General features: G+C 49.2%; 1 protein-coding gene across 3 annotated transcripts; it reads left to right on the forward strand.

Moving 5' to 3' along the window:
• The first annotated feature begins 1,048 nt into the window (after nt 1-1,048).
• SSBP1 (single stranded DNA binding protein 1) lies at nt 1,049-14,559 on the forward strand. Of its 3 annotated transcripts, XM_077339889.1 has the most exons (8): nt 1,350-1,583; nt 3,455-3,524; nt 4,302-4,362; nt 7,162-7,302; nt 10,174-10,261; nt 11,273-11,361; nt 13,476-13,541; nt 14,350-14,559. In XM_077339889.1, the coding sequence occupies exons 2-7, from the start codon at nt 3,468-3,470 to the stop codon at nt 13,499-13,501; spliced, it is 462 nt and encodes a 153-aa protein (XP_077196004.1). In that variant the 5' UTR covers nt 1,350-1,583; nt 3,455-3,467; the 3' UTR covers nt 13,502-13,541; nt 14,350-14,559. The 3 variants fall into 3 exon arrangements, with proteins under 3 accessions (XP_077196003.1, XP_077196004.1, XP_077196002.1); XM_077339888.1 differs by lacking the exons at nt 1,350-1,583; nt 13,476-13,541 and adding an exon at nt 1,049-1,199; XM_077339887.1 differs by lacking the exon at nt 13,476-13,541.
• Nucleotides 14,560-16,765: the final 2,206 nt, after the last annotated feature.

Here is a 16,765-nt window from a genome sequence, read left to right on the forward strand (position 1 = left end):
GGGGAGGGATGGGATTTTTAGCCGCCATGTTAGTAGACTGATGTTTTAATGGGAATTTTAATGGGATTAGTTGTTGTGACCCGCCTCGAGCCTATCGGGAGAGGCGGGAAATAAATCTAATAATAATAATAATCAACCCCCCCCCCCCCAGGTCACGATACCCTGGTTGAGAAAGCCTGCCCTAGGCAAACTAGGACCTTGGCACTGAGTTCAATATTCCATTTTCTACAATGGCTAACCAGATGTTTTTGAGAAACTAACATGCTGCCTGAACTGCAACCCCCCAAACAGTGAGCACCCATGATCACATATTCTGCGGGTGGATTCCATGTCCACTGTGTGTTAATGTCTGCCTTGCATTTACAGCCCATTTTCTACAATAGGTGTCCCAGAATTCTAAGGACATGGGATGATAAAAGCTCTAAAGACTTCCTTCACACTCTGCATAGTGTTATAAACCTCTACTATGGCTCTTCTCCCACCCCTTTACTTTCCAACAAGGGTGGTCAGATGAGGTAGATTTCAACAGAACACAGCTTATGCTAAAGGCAGTACATCAAGAGTTGGCTTTTATACCCCGCTTTTCACTTCCTGAAGGATCCAAAAGTGGCTTACAATCGTCTTCCCTTCCTCCCCCAGCAACAGACACCGTATGAGGTAGATGCGTCTGAACTAGCTCTGAAAGAACTGACTGCCTTAAGGTTACCCAGCTGGCTGCATGGGGGGGGGGGGGGGGAGCAGGGAACCAAACCCGGTTCTCCAGGTCAGAGGCTGCTGCTCTCAACCGCCACGCCCCATGGGCATGGGTGAAAGCAAAGAACATCCATCAGTTTTCATAGGTTGCAAGCCGGATTGTGGGGAAAAGCCTTCCGTGGATGACTGCAGCGGCTGATCACGCTCCTCAGACCGTTCCTTGCCAAGGCCAAGCCGCTTCTCCGCCTGACATCCCTTTTTCTGGTCCGTCGCGGAACCACTCCGGAGGAAAGGTGTTTCCGGCGGAACATTCTGCCTGGGCACCCAGCATGGACCCCAGCGCTGCTTCAACTGCGGGCGGAAATTCCGCCCGCTTTTCCCGCCGGGCCAAGTGACAGGCAGCTCGTCCTCTCCCTGGGCGCCAATGGAACCCTGCAGCCCCTGTAGCGCGGCTCGGATTTCACCGCGGCGGCTCAGCGCAGTCGGTGCTCCTCGGCTGGGAAAAGGTGCTCAGCGAGAGGCCTCTAGCGAGCTTCCCTTTCCAAAGCGTGCCGGGCGGCCCCGCAGGCGCTTGTCTCCGCTGCCGACGGAGAACTCCTGAGCAGCCATCCGACGGGCAGCTGCAAGCGGGAGCGAGAAGGGCGCCGCCGGAGTGGAGGGGCAGGGCTCCCCACGCAGTCCCTCTGGGGCGGCTGCAGCGCCGGGGGCGGGAGGAGCTGGAAAAGGAAGTGAGGCTGCCCGGCTTTGTGTCTCGCCCTCTCCCTGCCCCTCTCCCCGCCCGGTCTCTATGGTTCCTGATCGGCCACGCGCGGCAGGGGTCGGCGATCGGGCGAGGAGACACGCGGGGGAGGGAGAGAGGGAGCGCGTGCACGGTCCGAGCCGGCTCCCAGGTAAGCGCGCACGAGGGCAGGGGACAGAGGCGAGGGCGGCCTGGATCTCTGTGCCTGGCGGGGGTTTCTCGCTGCAAACGCGCCCCGGGATCTCCGATTGCGCCCGAGGGATTCGCCGCCCTTGCTTTGCCGCCGGGGATCGGGGGCTTCCGCTCCGTGCGCGCTCGGCACCACCTGGCCGACTGCGATGCGCCCTTCCCGCGCTTCCTGCAGTCCGCGGGCCGTGCAGGCGCTTGCCTTCTTAGTACACGCGGCCCGGGCCCCACGCGCTGCTCAGTCAGACGTCTCCATTCCTACGATTCGCTGCGACCGCTCGATTTCCTGCAGGCGTGCAGTGATCCAGCGCAGGGGTAGTCAACCTGTGATCCTCCAGCTGTCCATGGACTACAATTCCCATGAGCCCCTGCCAGCATTTGCTGGTAGGGGCTCATGGGAATTGTAGTCCATGGACATCTGGAAGACCACAGGTTGACTACCCCTGCCCCAGGGCACCTCTTGATTCCTGATGGGATCATTCGGTGACCCCGATCTGCTCCTGACAATCCCTCCCTCCACTCTATGGTTCCCTTTTATAATGCTTTCCTCCACTCCGCCCCAGTTGCTCTTCTGTGTTTACACCAGAAACGAAAGTGAAAGTCGGGTGAGTGATTGCAGGGTTCAGTTTGCAGGGTTTAGTTCTTCACTCTTGAGCAGGGGTAGTCGAACTGGGGCCCTTCAGATGTCCGTGGACTACAATTCCCATGAGCCCCTGCCACAACGCTGGCAGGCGCTCATGGGAATTGTAGTCCACTGACATCTGGAGGGCCCCAGTTCGACTTCCCCTGTTCTGGAGGGATTGCCCCCTGCTGATCACCTCAGTGAGTCTCGGCTGCACCAGGAGCATCTGAAATGGGTTCAGAGGTGAACTGAGTGAGCCTTTGAGTGGAGGGAGTGTGGTGTAGTGGTTAGAGTGATATATTATGTTCTGGGAGATCGTGGGTCACATCCTCACTGGGCTGTGAAAGATGTGATTCTGTGCCTGTGGCTTTCTTTTAGTCCAGGGGTGGCCAAACTGTGGCTCTCCAGATTTCCATGGACCATGAGCCCCTGCCAGCACTTGCAGGGGCTCACGGTACTCATGAACATCTGCAGAGCCACAGTTTGGCCACCCTTATGAATCTAGCCCAATCAACGACATCTGTTCCTGCAGTAGAAGCCATGGTGATATAATAATGGTTAGTGTGTGGGCCCAGGTGCCACAGGGCACCTAAAATACCTACAAATTCCCCCAATAAATGAAATAAATGTGGTGCCCTAAAGCAGTAGTCTTCAACTCTTCCAAGATTTGAGGCTTGCTCTTAACATCTCGGGTGCTGAAATTTCATAGGTAGTCTTAATGAAAGTTCTTAATTTCATGGGTGCTGAAAGCATGTGACCCAAGGTCACCTGACAGGGAAAACAAGGAGCTGGTATTAAGGCATCCAAAGGGCAGGGGTATTCCAGAGCACAAATGTGTGTGGAGCACTGATTTGGGGGTTTGTTTGTGGGGGGGATGATCAGTGAGGCAAGGGGAAGCTTTGGGGAGGGGGTTGGCTGAACCTGTTTGAAAGCAAAGGCCTCTCTGAGGTTTCTGATTTTGTCTCCTGTTTCTCTTGTGTACGCAAGCAGTGGTGCTAGCAGTGGGGTTTGTGTGGGGCTGTTCTCAAGGAGCAAAACTGGATGGCTTTGTTAGGAGTTGAACCCTGCAAGTGATCAGCAGAGGGGTCTTTCCCAGAAGCTGATGTCCATTATCCTAAAAGGACGTGTGATAATAGTTTGCTGACTCCAGAACCAAATACATAAACCGCTTGAGAACTGGAAATAGGGTGCTGAATTGCTGTTTTCTTTTCCAGAGCAACTATCAGAATGTCTTCTATGAGACTAAAAACAATGGCAGGAATGCTAAGGAGGCCGCTGCAGCAGGTAACAAATCCGTTTGCTTGAGCTACAGTTTTTGAGTGATCTTGAAATGATGTTTAGCGGTGTCAAGAGGACTGAAATTTGCTTGGACCTCATGCTTTGGCTAGGGGCTTTCCTTCTGGGTGGTCAGCGGGGAGATACTTAGTAGTCTATTATTTAAAGTCTTTGTTAAGGCCATGGGGCTGACAGAGAAGAAAAACAGGAGAAAGAGAGAGGAAACAAAGAGCAGAGCTCATGCAAGTTGAAAGGACTTGCTTAAAATTGGAGGTGACTTTTCAGTATTATGGGTTGTCTGTGTTGCAAAGTTATGGTGGCCACCTGTTCTACCCCCTTAAAGCCAGCGCGGTGTAGTGGTTAAGCATGGTGGCCTCTAATCTGGAGAGCTGGGTTTGATTCCTCACTCTTCCACATTCAGCCAGATGGATGACCTTGGGCCAGTCACAGTTCTCACAGAGCTGTTCTCTCAGAGCAGTTCTCTCAGAGCTCTCTCAGCCCCACCTACTGCGCAGGGTGTCTGTTGTGGGGAGAGGAAGGCAAAGGTGTTTGCAAGTCACTTTAGGACTCCTTCAGGTAGTGAAAAGCGGGGTACAAAAAACAGCTTTTTTTCCTGACAGGCATAGGCTGTCCCTTCTGATGACAGCAGTTAACAGGTGAAGATTGTTCTATCAAATGCTTCACCTTTCAATTTATATATTGTGTGTAGCTGTTTAAAGATATGAAGCCTTTGTCTGTATACATTTTCTAAATAAATCGTGTTTGCCTTTTGTTTACTTCGTCTAGGTGTTTCATCAGCTTGTAAGACACGAGTCTGAGCTTGCGATGTCTGTAGTCCTCGAAAGGTGTAAGTACCTTGACTTGAAGAGAATGGCTGCTTTCTATGGGCCTTTTGGCCTTGGTGAGGGGGGCAGTGTGGACAGCTGGGATTTCCCCATATAAAGTTAAATTTTTAATGTTATTTGTAGTTTCCCTTCCTCAGTGGGACTCAAAGCAGCTGACATAATGTAAGCCGGCACAATCCATGGGGTGTGGAGGTGTTCCTTACGTAAAACTAGATAGCCCCACTGCCCCAAACTCATGGCCGCCTCCTTCTCAATGGTTGCAGTTGCTCATGCTTCTAAGTTGCTTTGCTGCCTATTGACTCAAGACATCATAGTGAGGAGCAGTGTATAACTTGAATAAATAAATATAACACAGTGAGAATGAGATTAGAAACATACAGCATCAGATAGTACTTGTTTGGTAATATAGTGACCTAACCCAGGTAAAAGGTATCCCCTGTGCAAGCACCAAGTCAGTTTGGTGTAGTGGTTAGGAGTGCGGACTTCTAATCTGGCATGCCGGGTTCGATTCTGCGCTCCCTCACATGCAGCCAGCTGGGTGACCTTGGGCTCGCCTGGGCACTGATAAAGCTGTCCTGACCGAGCAGTTGATATCAGGGCTCTCTCAGCCTCACCTACCCCACAGGGTGTCTGTTGTGGGGAGAGGATGGGAAGGCGACTGTAAGCCGCTTTGAGCCTCCTTCAGGTAGGGAAAAGCGGCATATAAGAACCAACTCTTCTTCTTCTTCATGTCTGATCCTTGGGGGGACGCCCTCTAGCATTTTCATGGCAGACTCAATACGGGGTGGTTTGCCAGTGTCTTCCTCAGTCATTACCGTTTACCCCCCCCCCCAGCAAGCTGGGTACTCATTTTAACGACCTCAGACATCCTGTGAGACAGGTAATGCTGAGGGAGCTCTGAGAGAACTGGGATTAGCCCAAGGTCACCCAGCTGGCTGCATGTGGGGGACTGGGGCATAAAACCCAGTTTTCCAGATTAGAGGCTGCTGCTCTTAACCACAACACCCTGCTGGCTCTCCACACAGCAGGAGTCAGCAAGGAGGAATTGACTGCAGAAATAATTCAAGCCTTCCGACCTCTCTGGGAGCACTTGCTGCGACTAGTTCAGCTCTAACCTAAGTTATCATTCCAGCCTTTTAACTCTTAGAAAGTAGACTTTTCCCACCCCATCCACCCCAAAAGAAACCCGGAACCAGTGTGGTTGTCGTGGCTGGATCGTCAGGCTAGGATCTGGGGGAGCAAGTCTTGAATCTTTGCTCTGCCATGCAAGTTCGAACGTGGGCCTGTTGCTCCCACTGTCTGCCTAACCTCCCCCCTGGGAAGTCTTTGGGAGAGAAGGAGGGAAAAGCCACCTTGGGTCCCCAGTGAGTGGGACATAAATGAAGGAGGCGTAAGGAGGGGAAGGTACTACCTGTGGTAGCCAGCTATCTCCCCCTGGTCCCCCAAATGGGGGGCTCGTTGCCATCGTCTTCTTTTGCCAGATTGTATTTTAATAACGACGGTGTTTTAGGGTTTTTTTTAGGGGATTGTATTTATTTATTTATTTAACCCGCCACGAGCCAGCTTTGCTGAGAGTGGCAGGCAATAAATTCAGATGATGTTGATGAGGAGGAGAAGAAGGAGTAGTAGTAGTAGTAGCAGTAGCAGTAGTAGTAACTAAATAAGATTTTGGACATTTGTGTTGCCTTAAAAGAGGCAACATTCATGAGTGGGGGGAACACTTTCACCCACTGGAGCAGTGTGGATTCTTACTAGAGACATCTGCCAACCAGAGACCTGCTTAACTATGCTGGTTAGAACATAACATTACAAACTTGGGATCAGACAATGATCTCTTTGTTCAAATGCTCTGTTCTGACCAGCACCTAGTGAGGTGACTTTGGATCCTCCCCAGCAGGGCTTGAATTATCCTGCCCTCCCCAGTATCTGATATTCAGGTACATACAATTTCTCCTTTATATTATGTATTAAAAGCATTTTCTTGGTGGCTTTCCTACCAATTTAGAGTCCCTGTGGAGGCGAACAATAAGAAGTGCTAAAAACAAACATGAAAAATACATAATAGCGAAGCAGTTAAAACAGTTACACAGTTTCTATCCATGAGGGTTTCACCAAGCTATCATGACTCCTTCAGGGACTTAGAGGCTGTGAATTTCTTGACTAATTTACTTATACTCTACTTTTCTTCCCTGTGGAGCCTTAAAGCAGTTTACGTCATTCCCTTTATCTCTGCGTTATACAACTGAATTCGAGGGGTCTGATTGGCTGGTTTAGCAAAGAATTATCATGTGGCTGTATTTAGATTCTGTGACACAGTTTACTAATGTAACAGGATTAACTTTTGCTTATATATTCCCACTGTCATGATGGCCAGTTCATAGTCTGACAAAGAGTGCTTGCACTCGAAAGCTCACGTCTTGAATAAATCTTTGTTGGTCTTAAAGGTGCTACTGGACTCGGATTTTATTGTGCTACTTCAGACCAACACGGCTACTCATTTGAATCTAAGAATAATCCTTGATAGTGGTGGGAGGTTTATGGCCACTTCATTGAGTTTTCAGAGCAGGAGAGCAACGGGAGTGGTTTGCCATGGATGCCTCCATACCATATCCTTTCCGAATCTGATATTAATTTAACCATGAGTGGTTCCGATCCCTGAAAGTTCTTGCATGCAAAAGCTGTCTTTTCTGTGGATAAACTGGATTATTCTTCTAGTCCGTTAATTCCTGGTCAATCTGGCCCAGCCAGTTTCCCTGTCAGCCATCTTGACTGCCTTCCCCGTTTCTTTGCCCTGTCTTTAGCCCTGAACCGCATCCAGCTGCTCGGCCGCGTCGGACAGGATCCCGTCATGAGGCAAGTGGAAGGGAAAAACCCCGTCACGATTTTCAGCCTTGCTACCAATGAGATGTGGCGATCGGGAGAGAGGGAAGTACTCCAAGAAAGTGAGTGGTGGGGCGCCTTGGGAAGTGGGGCGGGGGTAATACACAACCTGTTGAGGCCCGCTTCGGCCTGACAATTAAATTGGGAACGTGCCCCCCAGTCCTACTGAAGTCTTAACTGGCTGCTGTTCTTTGCTTCAGAGAGAAGCCCTGTTTATTTGCAGTTGGACAGCTAGGCATGAATCCAAAGGCACCTTAAGAGACCATCAAGATATTCAGGGTATGAGCTTTCAGGAGTCCAGGCTTCCTTTGTCAGAGACCTGATGAAGGGAGCTTTGAGGCCTTTCAAGAACAATGGGGCCCTTATCTGAATTATTTAAGAAAATAATTTAAAAGGGGATTGAAACGGGGAATCAAGTGTATCAAATGAAGAGCATAACCTTCCTTTTTCTGTATTAATAATGTAGATTACTTGTATTGTATCATCTTTAATCTTGGAAAATAAAATAAAAATCTTGCTAAAAAAAAAAAGGAGCTTTGACACTCCCTGACCATCTTGGTAGTCTCTGTAGTGTTGCTAGTCTTGCATCTCACAGTCCTTGGACTGTCTCTTTCCTCTTCTTCCCCACATATTTTCTTGCTGTTTGCTCCGTGGCATCTCTGGTCCCTTTCTCTTGGGGTGCTGCCCGTGCTTGGAACAGCTGTTGAGGCCCTAGCTCAAGATTCTTTGCCTTTCCTTTGCTGCCCTTCTACTAGCGTCTGGTCCCCTCCCACCCACCGTCTTCTGTTCACTTGTTCATCAGAGGCAACAGAAGGTCTGGATTTCTAACCAGGAACTAAGTCTCTTCTGTGCTATCTGCCATGCTGTTGATCCAGGAGGGCTGTGCTCATAGGCCATGTTAAACCCTACGTGTTATTTATTGATTTATTCATCCAGTTAATTGCCACCCTTCCCCAAGGTCTCAGAGCAGCTTACAGCATTCATAATGAACAAAGTTAAAATATTTTCACATTAAAATGATGAAGAATCTAACATAAAAAAAAGTTAGCGGTCGGATTTTAGAAGTTTGTCAAATTCATTTTTTGTACCAGTGGGGCAGGGGAGTAAAATGCTGCGTGGTTGTCCCTAAGTGGCATCTTCCTCATATTCCTATCTTTGTTTGTTTGTAGGGTGGCCAGTAGTCAATGGTCTTCTGTAGGCCTCAACCGTAGGCCCGGTGGAATAGCTCTGTTTTACAGGCCCTGCAGAACTGTTTTAAGCCCTGCAGGGCCTTGATCTTGCTTAGATCATTCCTCTTGGCTGGTACCAGGCCTCACAAAGCAGTGGCTCAGGTTGAGGCCAATTTAACTACTCTGTGGTCTTGAGCAGATTTTGTGTGCTGGATTTGCATAGAATCATAGAATCATAGAGTTGGAAGGGACCATACAGGCCATCTAGTCCAACCCCCTGCTCAACGCAGGATCAGCCCTAAGCATCCTAAAGCATCCAAGAAAAGTGTGTATCCAACCTTTGCTTGAAGACTGCCAGTGAGGGGGAGCTCACCACCTCCTTAGGCAGCCTATTCCACTGCTGAACTACTCTGACTGTGAAAATATTTCCCCTGATATCTAGCCTATATCGTTGTAACTGGCTGTTGTTCTTTGCTTCAGAGAGTAGCCCTGTTCATTTGCAGTTGGACAGCTAGGCATGAATCCAAAGGCACCTTAAGAACATTTAGGGCCTTAAAGGTCAGCACCAGCACCCAGACTAGCACATGCAGGCTATATGCCTTCCCCTTCCCCAGCTAGAAGTTTAATGCTGGCCAATGGATAAACATGGAACAGAGATCCATCATAAACGTATGACTCGGGTCCATCAGCAGCTATTAGCCACAAGGTATAGATGGAACACTATGACTGGGCCTGTGATACTCTGTATTCTTGGTGCTTGAGGTGTAACAGTGGGAGGGCTTCTGGAGGTCTGGCCCCTCTAGTGGACCTCCTGATGGCAGCTAGGTTTTAGCCACTGTGTGAAACACAGTGTTCAACTGGACAGGTCATTGGCCTGATCCAGTATGGTTTTTCCTGTTTTATGTACCGGTGACATACCAGTGCTGATTCCTCAAGCCTTCGAGGAGAGGCAGGCAATACATTTAAATAATAAATAAATAAACTGGAAGCGTAAGCCCAGATAAAGCCCTGTTTTAGAATCTCAGCTTGTGGAGGCAATGTTAATTCCTCTTAACCCTATGGGGAAGGGCTAAAGAGACTTTTTTTCCTAAAGATGGACGAGGTGGGGGGACATAATCGAGATTTATGATATTATACGTGAAGTGGAGAAAGAGTACAGAGTGTTTTCTCTCTCTGACCCAAAATCCTAGGGGCTAGGGAGCACCCAATGGAGCTGATGAACAATAGGTTCAGGAAAGGCAAAGGAAATTGGTCTTTATTCAATAAGTAATTAAATTCCCTGCTAGTGGAGGTCATGAAAGCCATGCGCTGCTTTCAAAGGGGGTTCAGTAGAGCCATAATGAGTAATGGGAACCTCCACAGCAGCAGTGAACTTCTGCATTTCAGTGCTAAAAGGCAACATGAGAGGCGGGCTTTGGTTCCTGCGCCCTGTTTGGCCCTGCAGAACGGTTCTCTAGTTGGCCACCATTTGAAATAGGAAACTAGACTAGATGGACCGCTGATCCCGCAGGGCTCATCTTACAGTCTTTACCCTTCACATGCTGAAAGTACCCAGAGATGATTTCTAACTGGTATTTACTGTACAAGAAGGAAGGCAGAAATGACCCCACAAGCATGGCAGTCCGCTGTTTTCATGCAAATGTCATTTTAATGCAGCAACATGTTGTGTGAGTGCAGCATAGATGTCTGCCTCCCGAAACAAGGGAGGCTCATGACTTGAAGCTGTAACTTCAGCTCTGGGCATTTGTGCTTTCTTTGACTCAGGTGATGTTACCCAGAAAACTACGTGGCACAGGATCTCCGTGTTCAGGCCGGGTTTGAGAGATGTGGCTTATCAGTACGTCAAGAAGGGGTGAGTAGAATTGGATCGTGCCCATATGCAGAAAAAAAAGAGCAGGAATCCAGTGTTCCAGGAGACACAGACTCCTCAAAAGACTAATTCCCGTTCTCGTATGGTCTTGGACAGAGTGGCCTCTACTGAAATCTAGGCTGTTCTTTCCTCCATTATATGACAAGGCATAAGAAGGCCAACATTAGGGGGATTTTGCATCTGCCGTGAGCGGCTACTGGAAGTAGATTTGTCCAATTGCTGGGTGAAGTAACTTATGGATGGTTGAACTCCTGTGTGACCTTTACGGGATGAGTGCTTTGAGGCCTAGCGATATACAGCCAGTGTCTCATGCCTGTGACATGTTTGGGGGGTTGAAATCCATATTAAATACTTTCATTAAAAAGTGTAGGGAATTTTTTTTTTTTTTAGTTTTATAGAATAGTGACTGCAGTGAATAGGCAGTCATTGAACTGGGGAAATTGTGTGGGGTCTCAGCTCCAAACTGGTGCCAGTGATAATAGATCATGATTTTGTGGTATGATAAGGGGAAAAATAGAAGATTTGGAGTTGTAGCTATGAGCCCACTAGTCCTCTGTTCAGAACTTTCCTCTCCTTGCTCAGGGACAGGGCGATGCTGCATTTCAGTGGACTTTGGCTGGAGGAATTATGTGTAGAGCCCTTCAGGCTGTTTTAAGGCCCAGTCACACATTACGAAGTCCAGTGGAGGATCTGTGTCTTCACCATGGATTAAGAGTCAGATGTGCTGTGTGTGGGCTGTGTGAGACACTTATTTCGAAGGCACACTTGGCATGATTTAGATTGAGGCCATGGCACTCCGGGAGAAGGGAATTTAGCTGTCTCCAGCACTTTGTTAGACTGCTCTTTCTCACAGGAAAACATAGTTTCGTGGGTTGTTGGGAGGACCAAATGAAGGAGGGAAGAATGTTGTAAGCTGCTTTGAATCCTTACTGGGGAGAAAGCGGGGTATAAATGGAAAAAATAAACGGAGGTGTCTGCATTCGCTTCTTATAGTGCTCGAATCTTTGTGGAAGGGAAGATAGACTACGGGGAATACACAGACAAAAACAACGTGAGACGGCAAGCCACGACAGTCATTGCAGGTATCAACATCATGTGTCAAAACCTGGAGGGGGTTGTTGCACAGGGAACACCGTTACTGATGCCCAGATAATTCCAACTGTGTTATCCTTCCTCTTTTCATGCCTGGTTGTTGCTTTTTGAAAACAGACCAATAGAATGTGGGTGGGTGTGTCATGCTGTTCACCACTAGGTGTCGCTGTTGGGCGCCGAGAACTAGCTTGAAGCCAGGAGGGCGTTTAGCGCAGGCTTCCTAATACCAGCCGAGGAAATTGAGCTAGCTTGGTATTGTTAATATGTGCTTTGCCTCCTCTGGCAGAGGGCAGGCAGCCCACGTTGGCTCTCTGAATGAAAGCAGGCCTTGTCTGAAAGTTCAGCTTCAAGAATTTAGCCGGAAATACTTGTCTGTCTGGCTGCTGCCCCGATGGCGGGTCTCCTCTCGGCTTCCTGCCTGCTCCTGACGGGCAACAGGAAGGCTTTGAATGCCTTCTGGGGAGGAGGGGAGGGAGGGAGGGAGGGAGGGAGAACACGCCATCTGTGCCAGTGAATGGGGACCTTGACGCCCGCATTCTTGACACATTCCACACCCCTTGCAGTCTCGGCCTCCGACATGCACCTCAGACCGAATGAGCCTCGCACGATTGTTGATTGTTCCTAGCAAGAGGAGACCAGCTCAGGCCTGTGAGGAGTGAGGCGGGCCCAGGCCCAGTGAGGTCAGCACGCTGAAGCTCTTGCCGAATCTCAAGTGTCCGGCAGAGAGACGTGTGGATTTATTCCAATTTTACCCTGCTGGACCTCCTCAGAGCCCTAAACCATACCCCTCATCACTGCAACTGTCATGGGAAATTACGGTGGAATGAGGCAGAAGGAATTAGTAGCCTGGATTTAGATGAGAGAGAGAGAGTTTGATACATTAGTTCAGGGGTAGTCAACCTGTGGTCCTCCAGATGTTCATGGACTACAATTCCCATGAGCCCCTGCCAGCAAATGCTGGCAGGGGCTCATGGGAATTGTAGTCCATGAACATCTGGAGGACCACAGGTTGACTACCCCTGAATTAGTTGACCTGTTGGGCTTATATGCAAAGGAATGCTCACACACACACACACACACACACACACGCAGAAACTGATTGTAGTTGTCACCTGTAGGGTATGACTGCATAAAAGGCAGGAAATCCCTGGCCAGATCTTCTGGTGTTTCTGATATTTATTTTATATCAAGGGGTTTTTTTGGGGGGGGGGGAGTGTTGGATCAGGATTATGTCAGGGGGCGGAGTTTAATACCCTGCACTGTTTCCTGGATGGAAATTCCACCCCCGCAGACCCCCCCACACACACACACACTGCAAGCTGTTAATGGCCCTGGCCCATAACCCAGAGTTTGAGGCCTTCCTCCAGCAGAAGAACCCCTCTGATTTAAGGCTGGAAGAACTCCTCCATCCTAAGGCTGGGTGCACACCGCTGGCGAGTGGGTGGACAGGATGCCCGTCTTTCTATTGCCTTGGCAATGCAAAGTGCCATCAAGTCACAGCTGACGTTTGGCGACCCCTGTAGGTTTTTCGAGGCAAGAGATATTCAGAGGTCTGTTGCCATTGGCTGCCTCTGCAGATAGTGACCCTGGTATACCCTGGAGGGCTCCCATCCTGACCTCATCCAGAGCCTACCCTGTTCCACAGTCTATTGAGATCAAGCTAGCCTGGGCCTTCTAGCTCAGGGCTCTGTCTTGCCTTATTGGCCAGCTTGGTATAGTGGTTAGGAATGCGGACTACTAATCTGGCATGCCAGGTTCGATTCTGCACTCCCCCACATGCAGCCAGCTGGGTGACCTTGGGCTCGCCACGGCACTGATAAAACTGTTCTGACCAGGCAGTGATATCAGGGCTCTCTCAGCCTCACCTCCCTCACAGGGTGTCTGTTGTGGGGAGAGGAAAGGGAAGGCGACTGTAAGCCGCTTTGAGCCTCCTTTGGGTAGGGAAAAGCGGCATATAAGAACCAACTCTTCTTCTTCTTGAGGCTGATCTTGGGGAGGGGAGGGAGTTCGATCCAGGAAATGGGGAGTGGGCCAGATAATCCCCCATAGGTGCTTTTAACCAAAATTCAAGACGCTGAGACATCTAACTGCAAAATCTCTACAGAGCAATCCAGAGCTTGTGTTCGCTGAAAGCTGAGTTCGCCAGCATCCCATGGCCCTTCCTCTCTAGGTCAGTATGCTTAGGATCGCAACCTTCAAAGGTGAAGGCATCCAGAGCCGTCCCTAGTCATTGAGACTTAATATTTATTTTATAGTTCAATTCATAGGCCGGTTCTCCCCAAGTGATGCGTTTGTATGCATTTACAACTATAAAAACAGTATGAAGCACAATGTTTCCATAGCTGCCACCAGTTAACTGGCTAATTCAGTGAGTATGATAGAAACAAGCCCCCCGTAGAGGGGAAGTGTCATATAGCGGGGAAAGCACAGAGAGGAGTGGTGGGAGGGCCACAGTATTTCTAGGCTGGCCTGGCCTCAACCCTAGGCCTGGTGGAAGAGAGCTGTTTTGCAGGCCCTGCACATCTTTGACAGCTCCATCGGGGCCCAAATCTCCACCAGCAACTCGTTCCACCAGGGCCGGAAAGGTCAGCTGGATGTCTCTGGGGCCAGGGATCAGCAAAAAGTTGGTATTTGTGGAATGCAGTGTTCTTGGGGGAACATATTGACAGAGATGGTCCCTCCGATCTGGGGTGGGGGAGAGTCATATGAGATGTTCAGCCATTCGATGTTATGTTTATGCTGTCTTCACAGAGTCTTGATGCCTTTTATGCCAGAAGAGTTGAGCATCACTCTGTGCTGGAGCCCTTGTTTTGCCTCTTGTTTTAGTCCTGGACATCTCCAGTTTCAGAGCTGGGAAAGCGTCCGTGCTTGAAACCCTGGTGGTCAGAGGAGACAGTCGTGAGCTTAGGCTGTCTCTAAAGCTGATGAATGCATTCAAATGTGTGACGCATCTCTCTTTTATTTCCTCCCCCTTCCAGATAACATCATTTTCCTGAGTGACCACTTGAAAGAAAAGGAATGAGCTGATTACTTCCCTGGACTTCGGCTTGAGCAGTTTTCCTTTCTATTTTTGTAGCATTTCCTAATTTTGCAATCATGTCACTTCCTGTAGGGGATTTTTGTTTCGTTTCCTTGTTTTTTTGGTGTGTGTCTATAATTAATATAACCTTTTGTACGAATTAGCAGAACCATAGGAGCGTGTGGTTGTTCTTTTCTGGCTTTCTTCATCTGGATTTATGACATCTAGTGTCGTGAAGAGGTGAGAGTCTTAATCTGGGAGGCTCCTGGTTCTAATCTCTTTCCCCCACCCTCATTGCCATGGAAGCTTGCTGGGTGACCTTGGTCCTATCACACAATCTCAGCCTAACTTACTTCTCAGGGTTGTTGTGGAGATAAAATGAAGGACAGGAGAATGACATATGCTACTTTGGGTCCCCTCTGGGCAGGAAGGCAGGTTATGTCAAGTACAGTGCAGTGCGTCCAAATGAAAGCCAGATATCTTTAAATCAAACTAAATGTTGAATGACAAGTCCATTGAATGACAACAAGCCTGGGGACCAAGCCCTATGAGGAGTGGCTGAGGGACGTTCAGCCTGAAGAAGAGGAGGTTGAAAGACATGATTGCTGTCTTTAAGTATTTGGAAAGTTGTCACTTGGAGGTGGGCAGGGAGCGGTTCCTGTTTGTGGCAGAGGATAGGACCTGCAGTGATGAGTTTAAACTACCTGTAGGACAAATATTGAGTAAAAAAATGTTCACAGTCTAAGTAGTTTAGCAGTAGAGTAGGCTGCCCGAGGAGGTGGTGAGCTCCCCCTCACAGGTGGTGTTTAAGCATCAGCTGGACAGATACCATGGATGCTCTAAGCCAGGGGTAGTCAAACTGCGGCCCTCCAGATGTCCATGGACTACAATTCCCAGGAGCCCCCTGCCAGCATTTGCTGGCAAGGGCTCCTGGGAATTGTAGTCCATGGACATCTGGAGAGCCGCAGTTTGACTACCCCTGCTCTAAGCTGATCCTGCATTGAACAGGAAGTTGGACTAGATGGCCTGTATGGCCCCTTCCAGCACTATGATTCCAAGTATTATAATGACATTTGCTCTGCTGAGTAATAGAACATATCCTAAAGTTAATTTTACATACAGATCCAAATTCCACTTTGACATAAGGGCCCCTTTGTCACTAGGAAGATACCTAGTTGATACTGCGAGGTCTCCAACCTTTTTGAGCTTGGGTGCACCTTTGGAATTCTGACCCGGCAGCAACAAAATGGCTGCCGCAGGAGACAGAGCCGGACACAAAATGACTGCCGCAGCTTTACTTCAGTCACAGTGACTTTCTTCAAAAGTGGTGGCAGCTGCTGCCAAAGCAACATTTAAACCCCCCTGTACAGCCAATCAAGTCTCCAGTAGCCATTCAGAAGCTTTGCTGGAAAGAAGCCATCCCTGAGCCCACCTATCCACTTCCTAAAAACGCCTGGTGGGTCCCATGGGCACCATTTTGAGGACCTCTGATTCTTTCCAGGGCCCAGGTCTCGGCTGGCAACTCATTCCACCAGATTGAGGCCAGGGACCATCAACATGTTAGTATTTGAAGACCATTACCTTCTTTTAGGAGCATATTGGGAAAGGCATTCCAGCAGATATGCCAGGTCCAGACCACGTTAGACCTTGTAGGTTAGAACCAGGCCTCTCAATCCTACTGGTAGCCAATGCAGCTGTTAGAGGGTGGGCCCTTGTATTTGATGGACAAAGGGTCTCCCAGCATAAGGCAACTTCTTGTGTGCTACTGATCAGGTGCCTCTTTGGTCCACAGCTCTGGCCCTGATACACCCTGTCCAGACCACTTTTTGAAACAGAGCCAAGTGCTGGTACCAGGACCTCTATATCTAGACTTTCTTGGATTTAGCAAGGGGACTTCTGCTTCAAAGCACGTGCTAAACTGCTAAGCCTGCCCCCACTGGGAGATTTTACACAAATTGCAGCCAGCAGTTGTGAAACTTGCCGCCTTCCAGAAATGTGTGCAGTTTCCTGTCATGTCCATGTCCAATATTTGCTGAAGTAGGAGTCATGTCACCTTTCCTGCAGGGACACCTCCCCTGTCCTCGGGTTCCACCAGCAGAAGGGCAACGTGAACTTTAAACGTAGCCGATAAGCCACAGAGCAGTGACACAAAAGGGACGGGGAGGGGACTGAAGAGGTGTTACTCCTGAGCCATTTGATGCCATTGGTGGGCCAGGGGACTGAAAAGGGCAGTTCCCCTGGGACAATAGATGCTGTGGGAGGTTGGCCTCTATAGTATTGTTCCTCGCTGAGGTCCCTGTCCTCTCCAGGCTCCATCCCTAAATTTCCAGGATCTCGTAACCATGTCCCCCCATTCCCCTGCATGTTCATGGAGG

Source organism: Paroedura picta, chromosome 5 (genome assembly GCF_049243985.1).
Source record: "Paroedura picta isolate Pp20150507F chromosome 5, Ppicta_v3.0, whole genome shotgun sequence".
NCBI lineage: Eukaryota > Metazoa > Chordata > Lepidosauria > Squamata > Gekkonidae > Paroedura > Paroedura picta.

What these genes read in the sequence shown, in the direction of transcription:
- SSBP1 (XM_077339888.1), top strand. Translation starts at nt 3,468, where the DNA reads ATGTCTTCTATGAGACTAAAAACAATGGCAGGAATGCTAAGGAGGCCG. An exon ending in TAAGGAGGCCGCTGCAGCAG is followed by an intron (nt 3,525 to 4,301) that starts GTAACAAATCCG and finishes TACTTCGTCTAG; the next exon opens with GTGTTTCATCAGCTTGTAAG. An exon ending in GTCTGTAGTCCTCGAAAGGT is followed by an intron (nt 4,363 to 7,161) that starts GTAAGTACCTTG and finishes CCCTGTCTTTAG; the next exon opens with CCCTGAACCGCATCCAGCTG.